We start from the raw sequence: 16,288 nt of genomic DNA, 5'->3' as shown, positions 1-16,288 counted from the left end.
GAATATTGTCTGAAACAATTGAAATTATTAAAGATAAATTTATTCCTCTGATTCTTTTTCATAATTTAATAAAATTTCTAACATAATATTGTCCGGAATTTCCTCATAATTATATGTACATGATTCAATTTCTTCCAAACATTCTATAAACTGTTCATCCAAAGAGTCATCCATGAAATCAACTTCTTTTTTTTCATCTTCTGGTTTTTCCACCTTTACTTTGATAGAAGTATCATTTGCCTTATTTTCTCCTTCCATTTTCTTTCTGAAAATTGCATATAAATTAACTATATTAGTAGAGCTAGTATACCAGAGAAGCCTAACTCAATCCATAACTATTACAGAGAAGTCTATCTCTATCTCTAACTATTAAAGAGGGATAGCATATCACTAACAGAATATTTTTTAAGAAATAAACTTAACGTGTACAATATACTTCCATAATTAGAAGTTACCTTAGAGAAATTAGTTGAAGTTGTCAGTGAAATTTGTTTTCAAGTGTACTTCAGGAAGCAGTAGTCAAAATGGCTGTGTTTCCCTCTCTTCTTTTATATATATTGTTGTACTTAACCAATCAAACGTCAGGAAATAATCGTAGAAAATGAGAGATACTTTTTAATTGGTTGTAAATTCTAACATTACAAGTGTGTTTTTGTCATGTAATTTACCTCAGGATATTTAGACAGGCCTGTAGCCTAAATGTCTCAATGGAATTTCACCAAATTTGGGCAAATGGTAGGGACTGCTATGTAGTAGGGCGTATTCTATATTTGATGAAAGTGTCTCCATTGGGTTTTCCGTAAATTACTTTCCCACCTTTTTTTAACGAGCGCTTAGGGGTGCGCGCTCCTTTACGCGCACTGGCAGCGTTACGGGAGTCCTCCATTTTGTGTTTCGGAACAATCGAGACACAAGATGGAGGGTAAACAATGTTCGGAATGGATAGAAGGGGGAACTGTAGAGACTTCTTGACCCTCTAGGTTTTCTGAGGGGGGCTTAGGAGGCTCATAAACGTTAAAAAAAAAAAAAAAATTCTTTAATTTTTCGCGGGGGTAGCGCCTGGTGCGCGCACCTTTAAGCGTACCCGAAAGCGTACTTTGGTGAAAAATAGTGAAAAAAGTTAGAAAAAAATAAACGCTTTGAATGATCAGAGTTAGGGTAGCTCTGAAAAGAGCTTTTGGGTTCTGTGGTTGATTTAGGTACCTACAAGTAGGTTCCAATACACATTCTTAAATTCAGGAGGAATATTCTATTCCCCTCATCTGAGAAGTGCACTCCATCTCCTCTGTAGATGTCTTGCATGTTGTAACGCAAGTTATTATTGTATAATGAACCCATTCCATAGTCTCTCATGTAAGCAGAAACAGATTTATTTACATGTTTCCGTGCTTTCTCAAATTGTGGACCAAATTGGTTGGACCAGTTCCATTTCTGTCTTTGGCATATATTGGAATATACCAAGGCAGTGTGGGGAAAAAGTATCATCAATTGATGAAAGGTGTCCTTTAATAGCATTTCCAGACCTACCCCAGTTAATGTGCCTAGATCGTTTCCACCACAGTGCACAATTATAAGGTCAGGTTCTGGCAGATGCAAAAAGGTTTTCACCAATGGTATCAATTGGTGACATTTTAATCCTCTGTGGCCAATCCACTTGATTTCCACATTTGATAAATCAAGGTTATGAAAATTTCTGCTAGCTGCATACCTTTGAGCCCAGTGGATGTAGCTATGTCCAATAACCCAAACAGAGTACATGATGTGAGAAGGTTCTGGTCCAGTCAGATGAAGTGTGGGAATGAAATGGCAGTTGGAACAGTAGGAGTTCACAAAAAAATAATTGTGGAGTTTCTGTGCTCTTGAATCACTAGCAATGATTGGTGGATTCAGATAGTTGAAAACTGAAAGTTAGGGTGTATGGTTATGTTGTGTGAAAGAAGCAATTTGAATGGTTTAAAAAAAGTCACCAAAAGCAAAAATACCCTGTATAGGCTGCTGTATTGACAGGTCAAACATCCTTGCTGAGTTAATTTGCAACATTGTAAGATAAACTTTTGAACCTTAGAGTTCAGTTAGGAGGGAGTTGCTATGGTAACAGATAGAAAGGTTTGAGAGGGGGATGGGTGTTGGTTTGAAAATAGTGAGGGAAGAGTTTTCATTGGTTGAATTAAGGCATATGTGTACAAAGATAGAGATTTTCTATGCCAGTCTTGGTTTCAGTGTATTGAGAGCACACCTTCTCCTCTGCTAAAGAAAAATTGGTGTGTGTGTCTGACACTGTTTTCAATCTCCAAAAGCATTTCTAAAGGTAAGTAATGATTCATTTAATTTAGATAGAGATTTATTTTCTCTATGGAGAATATTTGGAAGCAGATAGTTATGTTTTAGAAGTGAAATTGTATGTTAGTATATAAGTCCTGCGCAGTGTTTTTTACATGTTATTTAAAAATCGATTTTGGGTGCAAATGAATGGTATTTTTATTTGGCCTTTTTTATGATTGCCATGTGCAGTTGATGCATGACTTTAAACATGGGTAATAAGTGATGCACTGGTGGCGCCAGGCTTTTATAAATGAGGCCCTGACTTTGTTTGATGATATTGAGTGGTTGTAGTTAGGTTCTGTGCAGTGTTTCTTACATGTTATTGAAAAATCGATTTTTGGGTGCAATTGATTGGTATATGTATTTGGCCCTTATTTATGAATGCCATGTGCAGCTGATGCATGACTTTAAACATGGGTAATAAGTGACGCACTGGTGGCGCAAGGCTTTCATAAATAAGGCCCTGACTTTGTTTGATGATATTGAGTGGTTGTACTTAGGTTCTGTGCAGTGTTCCTTACATGTTATTCAAAAATCGATTTTTGGGTGTAATTGATTGGTATATGTATTTGGCCCTTATTTATGATTGCCATGTGAAACTGATGCATGATTTTAAACATGGGTAATAAGTGACGCACTGGTGGCGCAAGGCTTTCATAAATAAGGCCCTGACTTTGTTTGATGATATTGATTGGTTGTACTTAGGTTCTGCGCCGTGTTTCTTACATGTTATTGAAAAATCGATTTTTGGGTGCAATTGATTAGTATATGTATTTTGCCCTAATTTATGATTGCCATGTGCAACTGATGCATGACTTTAAACATGGGTAATAAGTGACGCACTGGTGGCGCAAGGCTTTCATAAATAAGGCCTGACTTTGTTTGATGATATTGAGTGGTTGTACTTAGGTTCTGTGCAGTGTTCCTTACATGTTATTCAAAAATCGATTTTTGGGTGCAATTGATTGGTATATGTATTTGGCCCTTATTTATGATTGCCATGTGCAGCTGATGCATGACTTTAAACATGGGTAATAAGTGACGCACTGGTGGCGCAAGGCTTTCATAAATAAGGCTCTGACTTTGTTTGATGATATTGATTGGTTGTACATAGGTTCTGTGCAGTGTTCCTTACATGTTATTCAAAAATCGATTTTTGGGTGCAATTGATTGGTATATGTATTTGGCCCTTATTTATGATTGCCATGTGCAACTGATGCATGACTTTAAACATGGGTAATAAGTGACGCACTGGTGGCGCAAGGCTTTCATAAATAAGGCCTGACTTTGTTTGATGATATTGAGTGGTTGTACTTAGGTTCTGTGCAGTGTTCCTTACATGTTATTCAAAAATCGATTTTTGGGTGCAATTGATTGGTATATGTATTTGGCCCTTATTTATGATTGCCATGTGAAACTGATGCATGATTTTAAACATGGGTAATAAGTGACGCACTGGTGGCGCAAGGCTTTCATAAATAAGGCCCTGACTTTGTTTGATGATATTGAGTGGTTGTACTTAGGTTTTGCGCAGTGTTTCTTACATGTTATTCAAAAATCGATTTTTGGGTGCAATTGATTGGTATATGTATTTGGCCCTTATTTATGATTGCCATGTGCAACTGATGCATGACTTTAAACATGGGTAATAAGTGACGCACTGGTGGCGCAAGGCTTTCATAAATAAGGCCTGACTTTGTTTGATGATATTGAGTGGTTGTACTTAGGTTCTGTGCAGTGTTCCTTACATGTTATTCAAAAATCGATTTTTGGGTGCAATTGATTGGTATATGTATTTTGCCCTAATTTATGATTGCCATGTGCAGCTGATGCATGACTTTAAACATGGGTAATACGTGACGCACTGGTGGCGCAAGGCTTTCATAAATAAGGCCTGACTTTGTTTGATGATATTGAGTGGTTGTACTTAGGTTCTGTGCAGTGTTCCTTACATGTTATTCAAAAATCGATTTTTGGGTGCAATTGATTGGTATATGTATTTGGCCCTTATTTATGATTGCCATGTGCAACTGATGCATGACTTTAAACATGGGTAATAAGTGACGCACTGGTGGCGCAAGGCTTTCATAAATAAGGCCTGACTTTGTTTGATGATATTGAGTGGTTGTACTTAGGTTCTGTGCAGTGTTCCTTACATGTTATTCAAAAATCGATTTTTGGGTGCAATTGATTGGTATATGTATTTGGCCCTTATTTATGATTGCCATGTGCAGCTGATGCATGACTTTAAACATGGGTAATAAGTGACGCACTGGTGGCGCAAGGCTTTCATAAATAAGGCTCTGACTTTGTTTGATGATATTGATTGGTTGTACATAGGTTCTGCACAGTGTTTCTTACATGTTATTCAAAAATCGATTTTTGGGTGCAATTGATTGGTATATGTATTTGGCCCTTATTTATGATTGCCATGTGCAGCTGATGCATGACTTTAAACATGGGTAATAAGTGACGCACTGGTGGCGCAAGGCTTTCATAAATAAGGCCTGACTTTGTTTGATGATATTGAGTGGTTGTACTTAGGTTCTGTGCAGTGTTCCTTACATGTTATTCAAAAATCGATTTTTGGGTGCAATTGATTGGTATATGTATTTGGCCCTTATTTATGATTGCCATGTGAAACTGATGCATGATTTTAAACATGGGTAATAAGTGACGCACTGGTGGCGCAAGGCTTTCATAAATAAGGCCCTGACTTTGTTTGATGATATTGATTGGTTGTACTTAGGTTCTGCGCCGTGTTTCTTACATGTTATTGAAAAATCGATTTTTGGGTGCAATTGATTGGTATATGTATTTTGCCCTAATTTATGATTGCCATGTGCAACTGATGCATGACTTTAAACATGGGTAATAAGTGACGCACTGGTGGCGCAAGGCTTTCATAAATAAGGCCCTGACTTTGTTTGATGATATTGAGTGGTTGTACTTAGGTTCAGCGCCGTGTTTCTTACATGTTATTGAAAAATCGATTTTTGGGTGCAATTGATTGGTATATGTATTTGGCCCTTATTTATGATTGCCATGTGCAACTGATGCATGATTTTAAACATGGGTAATAAGTGACCCACTGGTGGCGCAAGGCTTTCATAAATAAGGCCCTGACTTTGTTTGATGATATTGAGTGGTTGTACTTAGGTTCTGCGCCGTGTTTCTTACATGTTATTGAAAAATCGATTTTTGGGTGCAATTGATTGGTATATGTATTTGGCCCTTATTTATGATTGCCATGTGCAGCTGATGCATGACTTTAAACATGGGTAATAAGTGACGCACTGGTGGCGCAAGGCTTTCATAAATAAGGCCCTGACTTTGTTTGATGATATTGATTGGTTGTACATAGGTTCTGCGCCGTGTTTCTTACATGTTATTGAAAAATCGATTTTTGGGTGCAATTGATTGGTATATGTATTTGGCCCTTATTTATGATTGCCATGTGCAACTGATGCATGACTTTAAACATGGGTAATAAGTGACACACTGGTGGCGCAAGGCTTTCATAAATAAGGCCCTGACTTTGTTTGATGATATTGATTGGTTGTACATAGGTTCTGCACAGTGTTTCTTACATGTTATTCAAAAATCGATTTTTGGGTGCAATTGATTGGTATATGTATTTGGCCCTTATTTATGATTGCCATGTGCAGCCGATGCAAAACTTTAAACATGGGTAATAAGTGACGCACTGGTGGCGCAAGGCCTTTATAAATCAGACCCTGACTTTGTTTGATGATATTGAGTGGTTGTACTTAGGTTTTGCGCAGTGTTTCTTACATGTTATTGAAAAATCGATTTTTGGGTGCAATTGATTGGTATTTGCATTTGGCCCTTATTTATGAATGCCATGTGCAGCTGATGCTTGACTTTAAACATGGGTAATAAGTGACGCACTGGTGGCGCAAGGCCTTTAAAAATAAAGCCATGTGTTGCTATTGTATAAACTTAAATATGTTGCAATTTATTGTTTATATTGTTTGCTTTTTAACATTACTTTGTTGTTTGCTAATAGTGGTCTTTCATGTGTTTTTTTAACAGAACAACAGATTCAAATCAACTTCTGAAAAGGAAGCAAAAATGCCTTCAAGGCAAAGAAATATCAAAAATACCATACGGAAAAGGAGAACATCAACAACAGAGTTTATGGAATCCTCTTCAACAACTACTTCAAAAAACACCAGAAAAGCTTCTGGTAAGCCAATTAAGTCTTTTCTTCGCAACATATGTCGTAGGAAAAAAAATGAAATTGCTAATGTGAATATACAGAAAAAGTCAACAAATCTAAAAAGGAAAGAGAAGCCCACAAAAAATGTTTCCATTGGACCAGGAGAGAAGAGAATGGTTAGCAATAGAAGGGTAAATGTTTTTAGGGACATTCGTAGGCGAATGTTTCGCAATAGGGTAGTTTTAAATTTGCTAAAAAATGAAAAGAAAAGTAAACTAAAAGCTGCTTTTTACAAGAAAAAGAAAAGTGTAGAAAAGATTGTTGATCAGGCTTTTGAAGTTAAGAAAAAATTATTTATTTTAATAATCAATAGAATTAGGATACTTAATAAGGCAATGGATGTTTTCAAATCGAACAGTAGATGGAAAAGAATTATTAATCGGAGTAATTTTTGTGAAGTATTTTCTGGTGAATGGATGCATAGTTCAAGTTCTGAGCCTTTTTTTAATGAGGAGAGTTACTTTCAGGAAAATGATTTGGTGCATGCAGTTGACACCAGTGGTCGTGCATATGAGGTGAAAGATAGTTGTGTGATGGAAAAAGAGAAACTTGTATCTAGAGATGCAGAAGAGGTCTTAGCTGATGAAGTTTTAGGGAGACGTACTAAGGGTCCAGTGTACACATGGAAATGCAGTAGTATTTGTAGTGTGCGACAGGAATCAATTGATTTGCTTCGAAATTTCTTACGTACATATAGTAAAAAAAGTCTCAAACAAAAAATGAAGATCCTGCAAGAGTTAGATCCTTGCAGAGTGAGAGAAAGCACAGGTTTGCAAGGGCATTCACTAGCATGTCTTTCTAGAAAAGTTTGTCGGAGTGTTTTTCATCATTTTAGGATGTTAGCAGTGCATCATAATAACGTAAGGAAATTAGTGAGGAAGTTGTATTATGCAAAAAGTCCTGCACTTAAGCTTAAACAGTTAAATAGTGCTCTTTTGCATGGATCTGAAGTGGATGTGAAGACTATTTGTGAAGAAATTGAGTTTTGTTATTTTGGGAACAAAGAGGACAGTGTAGAAATAGATATAGTAATGGATGGTAATGCAGAAGATAATGGACAAATTTCAAGTATTGAAAAGTTTGATGAGGAAATTATCAAGTTTAAGGTGAAATCAAGTGAGAGGCCTAATGTAACTTGTGTGTGTTGTCGACGGACTCATTATAAAATTCAGACTAGGTTAGTTGATTTATATGCAAAAAGTGAATTGGAAAATAATAGTGAATGGGAGGATTTTGTAAGTTATTTGTTGGTGGAGAATTCTTTTGATTTGAGTTTGGATCAGCGTATTTGCACTTATTGTTTGAAAAAATTAAATGAAAATAGAATGCCTGCAAGAGCAGTTTATAATAATCTTCAGTTGATAGATATTCCTTCTGAATTGATGGATCTAAATACTTATGAATCTATTTTGATTCAATGTGTCCATCCTTTTCAGGCTATTGTTCGCATGGAGCCTAAGACAGGGAAATTGCCTCCATCAGATTTACTGAGAGGATTAAAGGGAAGAGTTGTTTATTTGCCTCTAGATGTAAAGAAAAATATTAATACAATTGGTGTAGAAAGAGTAGAAGAAGATCCTTTAGTTATTCTAGTTAATGGGGTTCCAACAAAGAGTAAGAAAATTTGGCAAGATTTAGTGGATGTTAAAAAAGTCAAGAAGGCAACGTTGTATTTAGTTAAAAACAATGAGTACTACAAACATGTAAGTGTTGGAGTAGAGGAAACAGCTACAGAAGAAGATAGTGATTCTTCAGTTGGTCAAATTGAAAAAGTTGATGTGTCTAGAACTGAAGAAATATATGAACATTATACTGTTCATCCTTTGCATTCCAAAGAAGTAATGGGAAATGCAATTGACTTGTTTCAAATGAAGGCAGCAAAAGGAAGTCCCATTAGTGTATGGGAAGAAAGTTTGGAAGCTCGTTGTTTTCCACAATTATTTCCAACAGGTTGTGGTGGACGATATGATGATCGACCAGTTCAAATTCCTGCAGCTGAATACCGGACTCTAAGATTATATGCAGAAGATCCAAGGTTTCGTCAATGCATTCCATATTTATTTCATCTACTGTTTGAAAGTGATTTGTCTGGGCTTTCTTATGCAGTTAATCATATATTAAAAAGTGGACCTCATTTGCAAAATGTATGTGCAAGGGACTTTATGGAGAAAGTTAATCTGCAAGACAGTATTTTGGAATCTCAGCTAATCAATCTCATGGCATGTCAACGTGGAACCAACGAGTATTGGTTTCGTCGTCATGGAGAATTGAAATGTATGCTAAGAAACTTAGGAACTCCTACATGGTTCCTCACTCTTAGCTGTGCTGAGTATGCCTGGGACGATTTACTTCAATTTCTACGAGAGGCAAATGAAAACATACCAAATATAGAATTGAAAACACCAGGAGAACTGTGTTCTTTAGATCCAGTGAATGTTTGCAGATATTTTAATCATAGATTTGAAGCTATGATGTCTTTTATTACCAACAAAAAAAATCCTCCCCTTGGAGAGGTTTTGGATTTCTTTTGGAGGAAGGAATATCAAGCGAGAGGTGCTCCTCATATACATATGTTGTTGTGGATTAAAGATGCACCCAAATTTGGATCAGATTCAGATGAAACAGTGATGAGTTTCATTGAAGAGTATTCAACATGTGCTGTTCCAAAATCTACTGAAGAAAACAATTTAAGGCAACAAGTTTTACGTTTTCAATCTCATCGTTGTGGAAAGTACTGTCGTCGAAAATTTAAAAACAAGGAAAAGTACTACACGAAATGTCGTTTTGCATTTCCTCGACCAGTGATTTCTAAAGGAAGAGTAAATAATTTGATGTCATCTCTACGACATACTGTGACGAGAAAATCTCCCAAAAACACATATAATTTGAAAAGAAATGAAGAATCTAAGTACATCAACGATTACAACCCAGTGATTTTGTCCATGTGGAATGCTAACATGGATATTCAGTTCGTTGCTGACAACTCTATTGCTGTGGCTCGATATGTGACATCTTACATCACCAAAAAAGAAAAGACAGAACTGAAGGAAATGTGGGAGGACATTTCACATGAAAAGAGTCTAAGCAAGAAATTATACAGTTTCAGTCTGAAGATGTTGTCGCATCGAGAAATTGGAGCATATGAATGTTCTGATCGGTTATCATCAGCAAGTCTCTATGCCAAATCAAGAACAATCATTTGGGTGAGTCTTGGTCTTGCTGCAACACGAAACCGAGTTTTGAAATCTGTACAAGAAATTGAATATTTGGCGGAAAAAGAACCAAACAGTACAGATATTTTGAAGACAAATATGTTGGATACATACTATCCAAATAGAAGTACTCACCTTGAGAACACATGTTTGTATGAAGTTCTTCAAAACTACAGTTATAAGAGGAACATCACAGAAGATATCAATAATGGAAAATATGCACTCATTGGCTATGAAGGATGTCTAGTGAAGCAGAAAAAAGGCCATTTGATTAATCATCGAAAATTGAGTTGTGAAGTTCCAGACAAAAGAGAATTTTACTATTTAGCTCTTTTGCAACTCTTTAAGCCATGGCGTACAGAAGAGGAACTACTTGGAGATTTTCTCTGTTATGAAGACTCTTTTAATGCAACTAAGGATACCATAGAATGTCCTATTTTTCTAAATTATCTGCAAATGTTGAATGAAGAAATGGAGCAAGAAACCACAATTGCTGAAGAGATAGCTAGAAACAGTTCTCAAGATAGTCAGAGTTCTACTTCATTGAGCCAGGATCCACTAGGAGGACCAATTATCCAAAATGAAGCTGCCACTGCCATGGATGAGGTGGAAAGAGCTATGGAACAAGCTCAAGAGGATGGAGTTAACTTAGAAGATTTGGTAACGCAACTAAACATTGAGCAGAAAAAGATATATGATGAAGTCACAGAGCAGATTGAACATGGATTCAGACATGAGAAAAAAGAGTGCTCATGTATATTATTTGACCCTGTCCGACTGTATGTAAGTGGAGAAGCGGGGACAGGAAAAAGTTTTCTAATTAAAGCCGTTGCAAGTTATCTGCAGAAAAGGACTGATTCACCACTGTCTTGTGTTGTAACTGCTCCAACTGGTCTGGCAGCACATAACATTAAAGGGATTACTCTACATCGTTTATTGATGCTGCCAGTTGAACATGATAATAAATTGCATTACAACAAGCTATCTGGAGATGCGTGTTCTGAAGTTTCAAGAGTCTTGAAGAAAATGAAACTTCTTATCATAGATGAAGTAAGCATGGTCTCAAATCTAATGCTTGCTTTTGTGCATTTGAGAATGCAAGAAATTCTTAAAACAGACTATGATGTGTTATTTGGAGGAAAACACATTATTGTTTTTGGAGATCTATTGCAGTTGACTCCAGTAAAAGGACAACCAGTGTTTAAAATGCTCACGCATGAAGATACCAGGAAGTCCCTTGGAAGCATTGGAAATGTTAATATATGGCTAAATTTTAAATATGCTGAACTGCTTCAAAATATGCGACAGGCCAAGGATGAAGATTATAAAAATATTCTACAAGATGTAAGAATTGGAAAAATGACTGAGAAAGGGAAAAAAGCTTTGCATAGTCGATTAATTTCAAATTTGTATGCAAATGAAAACATTCTTCCAGAGAATATTTTTAAAAAAATGACTGAGAAGAAATCTGGGATATGTTTGATGCCAACTCTGCAAGAATGTTCCATCTTCAATCAAAAAATGTTAGACTTAGAAAATGAAGAGATTGTGAAACTGGAAGCAATAGATAAAATAGAGCATATGGGTGCAACAATTGTTTTGTCAGAAAATTTGAAAACTAAATTGCATTCATTGGAGAAAAGTATTTCAAAAACAGCTGGTTTTGAAAAGACTCTGAATGTGTGTTTAAATTGTCGTATCATTTTGAGAAGGAATTTAAATGTTGAAAGCGGTCTGGTAAATGGAGCAATGGGTTATGTTGTTGATTTTGTGAATTACAGAAATAGAGATGGAATTGAATTTTTAAAAATAAAATTTGATGGCATTGAACAAGTACAACAAATAAGTCGTTGTTCTGCTAGATTTTTACTTGTAAAAGACTTATATGTTCGCCGAAAACAGTTTCCTGTTTGTTTGGCGTATGCGGTGACAATTCATAAATCTCAAGGTTTAAGTGTAGATAGTGCATTGGTGAACATTGGAAGATCTGTGTTTAAAGAGGGTATGGCATATGTGGCATTATCTCGAGTCAGAACTTTATCAGGATTGTACTTGATTGCGTGTGATGAGACAAAGATTTCTGCCGATCTAGATTGTGTTAAAGAATACAATAGGTTAAGAAGAGAGTATGCTCCACATTTGCCTCAATATCCTCTGTTTGAAAAACGTGTGGTAGGCCGAAAAAGAAGAAATGAGGATAATTGTAGTGAGGTAGTTGCAAAAAGACAAAAAGTAGAGAAAACTGTAATTGAAAACAGGAAGAAAAAGAATTGTGGAGAAAATGTTGTTGGATTTCAGTTTGAAAACAGTTCTGGTGTCAACTGCTATGCTAATGTAGTGGTTAATGTTGTTTTTTTTCTTAAAAGTTTACAAGAACAGATTGTTGAAAATCGGGATCAAAGATTGTGTGGTTTATTGAATTCTGTGTTTCAGAAATGTAGCAGTGTTACAGCACAAATAGAAAGTGTAACAGAAATTCGAAATATTTTAGATTTGTGTTCTGGTCAAGATAAATTTTCACAGAACATTCAGCAGGATTGTCAGGAATTTTTAATGTATATGTTTGGTGTTTTGGAAGATGAAGGTGTAGATGTAGATAATCTTTTCAGTCTTTCTTATCAATGGCAGCATGACTGCCACAATTGTAGTTTATCAAGTACTACTACAATAGACACTGAAAGATTTATATATTTGACTTTACCAGACTGTAAATCAGTGTCTTTTAAAAATCTAGTTAAAGCAGCAGATCATAATATGGTGTGTACCCAATGTAACTGTACAATGCTGTCCACATTATTTATACAAAGGTATGGGCAGTATATTATTTTAGTTTTCCAACGATGTAGACCTGATGGAACTAAATTGACAACTTCTATCAAAAATTTTGTGGCTTCTCAGTTATCAATTTCTGGAAGGACCTTTACAACTGAAGCTATTATTTATCATGATGGATCTTCGACCACCTCAGGACATTATACATGCTACTTAAAATCTGAAAATGGATGGAGTTACTGCAATGATTCTCATTTAACTTATAAACAACGTTTGCCTTATGACTCTACAAATTCTTATCTAGTGTTTTTAAAACCAAAGTTTTAGTAAAGGGAATTGGCCTTTGAAGACGGGAATAGTTAATAAAAGTTAGTTAGTTAGTTAGTTAATCTAATATTTGAAATTATTTATCTCATGTAGATACTTTAAGTGGATCTCAAAGTAAAAAATACTGATATATCTGACACAAATTGGCCGTGAGGAAAATGTAAGATATGATGTTGTTAGAAGTTGATGAAATCGAAGTTATAGAGCACAGCAGACTTTTTTTCACCAAAAGGACCTTCACTATCTGCAATCTCATGTAGATACTTTAAGTGGATCTCAAAGTAAAAAATACTGATATATCTGACACAAATTGGCCGTGAGGAAAGTGTAACATATGATGTTGTTAGATCTTTTTTCATAGGAAGTCGATGAAATGGAAGTTATAGAGCACAGCAGACTTTTTTCCACCAAAAGGACCTTCACTATCTGCAATTTGGTCTCACGGAAAAGTAAGTGAATCAAAGATTAGTGTACTTATATGAGATGTATGTTTGAATGGGTTTTTTTAAACACAATCTTTTAGATTGTGTTTTTTTTTTCCCGCTGTTATATGATGAAGACTTTGATCTCACTAATTTAAGTGAAATTCAATATATTCTGAGAACAGCAAAAATAAATAATGTAACATATTGTAGAAGTTATTGTGTAGTTTGCATTGTGTAATTTATATTGTGTTCACATTGTCTTATACTCATTTTCTTTTTCACCCTTATTTACCTCTCTTTACTAATTTACACTCTTTTTTCATCGCTGTTTCTTTAGTGCACTTCATTCACAACTTCTTAATCTAATAGGAACTGTCTGCATTTCCTCTGTTCCTTCCACCACTTTTTATCTTTTTCATATTCTCACAGTACCACTGCTTTAGTTTCCTAACCCTCTCTTTCTTTTTCTCCTTTTTTTTTCTTTCGCATCCATTGTACTGTAGTTCACTTAGTTCTTCCTTTTGTCTTTCTGTGTACTTACTCTCTCACTCCTGTTTTATCCATCGTTCTATACTAACTTCATTCCTTTCATCCCTTCACTCTGTTACTTTACTTCACTCACTCTCAATCATCTTCTATTCCTCTTTTTTATTTATAGTTTCTCAATCAGACTTCTCTCCTTTTCACTCATTTTTCTTTTATTTTCTTATCTTTACTGATTTTGATTTGATATCTTACATTCTTTTAGTATCTTATTTACCTTTAGGAATTTGTTCTCTTTCTATTTCTTTTTCCTTTTTTTTTCTCTTTCTACATTACTTTCTTTCTGTTTTTGTATCCTTCACTATTGCATCATTTCTTAGTAAACTTTTGTAGATTTTTAAACCTCATGAACTGTTGTTTCTATTTTATTATATATTTTTAAGAAATTATAACGTGTTTTTTCTTTTATCTTTCATAGATACAAGTTTGCATTGATTATATGGTAAGTGTGTTTACAAAATCTTTTTTGTTATCACCTTTTGTTTTATTTTCACTATTTTTCTGTCACCCTACCGCACCCCTATTTCCTTACTTTGCTTCCCTCACTTATTCTTTTGTTCCATGTTTACTTCCGACCACATTCAATTTCTTTCAGTACTTCTGCCTATGCACACTCCTTCACTTACCTTTTTTACTGGTTCACTTAGTCCCTTTGTGACAGTCCTTCTTTTACTCTCTCTCTTGTTTGTCTCTATTACTCCCCATGTGTTACCCTTATTCACTTACATGTACCCTCTTTCACCCCTTTTTACTTATATTCACTGATATTTACTTTCCCTCAATCACTGCTATTCTTTTCCTCTGATTCCGTCACTACCTGACATTCCCATACTTAACTGTCCTTCTTTTTACTTTCAACATCCATTTACAATCTCCCTTAACCTCTGCTTTAGTCTTCTTCCTATTTCTTCTTTCTTTTGCTCCCTTATTCATTTTTCTTTTCTCAGTTACTTCCTTTTACACTTTTTATCTGTCTTACTATCTATTACACAGTCCCTCCTTCATTTTTTTTTCTTTTTTTTTGTTAGTGCGCTGACGGTACGCGCACCGGTGCGCGCACCGAAAGCGAAATATAAAAAAAAATATTTTAAATTAAAAATATTATCTCAATATACATTATAGTGTTCATTTTTACAAAAACATACTTTAGCAATTCACTAAAAAACACATAGGTATGAGTCTATATAAAAAGTTAGGAATTAGCATTAAAAAAACCTATGAAATTCACTGAAAAAACCAAAGGTTTCACACCAGTTATAGTTAGGAATTAGCATTTAAAAAACCTATGAAATTCACTGAAAAAACCATAGGTTTCACACCAGTTATAGTTAGGAATTAGCATTTAAAAAACCTATTAAATTCACTGAAAAAACCATAGGTTTCACACCAGTTATAGTTAGCTGGAAATTTTACTGATATAAAACCATTGAAATTCCCACGTTATAGTTAGTCGGACTCACTATAACTTGCGCGTGCAATGCACTGCTGATGACATCACATATTACATCACTCATGACATGGTCAGTGACATCACTCATGACACCATCCTTGTGACATAGTGACAGACCTCCTTTCACTATAATGTAACCCTTGAGACACATATTCAAAAATAGAAACTGAAATTTTTAAAAAAATGGAGATACCTATATCAGTTACAACAAGCAATTCAGTAATTCCACTATCTATATACACATCCACTCATTCACCAATAGTTTTATATAGTCACTCATACATATACTCACTCATCATATGAAGTGATACACCTATACATCCTGTTACACACCGACATTCATCCAAAAGTTACTCACACACATATTCACACGTGCAGATAAACTATTGGACATCCATTTATTTGAATATAGAGTTATACACACACTTCCACCTTACTTCTATTTAAAATTACACATATTTATTCTCTTAAACAATCACTTATAGAAACACATACTTATTTAAACAGGAACTCTTACAATCTCTTACTCTCACATATACTCACTTATATACATCAATATTCATATATACTAGATTAAAACATATGTAGTTACTGATAAAGACACTAGTGAGACAGTCATTCACTCACTAACAAACACATATAGACACTCATCCACCCATACAGTCCTGTACATATGCTGTCTTCAAAACATAGAAACAGAGAGTCAGTCACTCATGCATCTATGTGCTAAGTAATACCCCCACCAAACCATATAGACACTCATACTGATACTAAGAGAAACATCTAATAACCCATATACATACGCATGTAGCTACTTACCAACACATGTAGCCACTTATACACAAAGTAAAACACTAATATATATATTTAAATATTTAAACATTACTCACTAATATTTACTTTTTCAGAAAGGCACATATTCACTGGATGGTGTCATCAGTGATGTCATGAGTGATGTCACTGACCATGTCATGAGTGATGTAATATGTGATGT

At 35.0% G+C, this 16,288-nt stretch overlaps 2 protein-coding genes across 2 annotated transcripts in view; one reads left to right on the top strand and one right to left on the bottom strand.

Moving 5' to 3' along the window:
• LOC147709555 (fucolectin-1-like) overlaps positions 1-16,288 on the bottom strand; it is a 263,787-nt gene that overhangs the window by 13,365 nt on the left and 234,134 nt on the right. The window lies entirely within an intron of this gene.
• LOC147709557 (uncharacterized) lies at positions 2,204-15,842 on the top strand. Its single transcript, XM_086928083.1, has 2 exons — positions 2,204-2,308; positions 6,379-15,842. The coding sequence occupies exon 2, from the start codon at positions 6,418-6,420 to the stop codon at positions 12,874-12,876; it is 6,459 nt and encodes a 2,152-aa protein (XP_086784209.1). The 5' UTR covers positions 2,204-2,308; positions 6,379-6,417; the 3' UTR covers positions 12,877-15,842.

This window comes from Lissotriton vulgaris, chromosome 6, assembly GCF_964263255.1.
Source record: "Lissotriton vulgaris chromosome 6, aLisVul1.2, whole genome shotgun sequence".
Classification (NCBI taxonomy): domain Eukaryota; kingdom Metazoa; phylum Chordata; class Amphibia; order Caudata; family Salamandridae; genus Lissotriton; species Lissotriton vulgaris.
Note: the sequence above shows the minus strand (reverse complement) of the source record. Positions and strands in the feature narration are given on the sequence as shown.

What these genes read in the sequence shown, in the direction of transcription:
- LOC147709557 (XM_086928083.1), top strand. Translation starts at nt 6,418, where the DNA reads ATGCCTTCAAGGCAAAGAAATATCAAAAATACCATACGGAAAAGGAGA.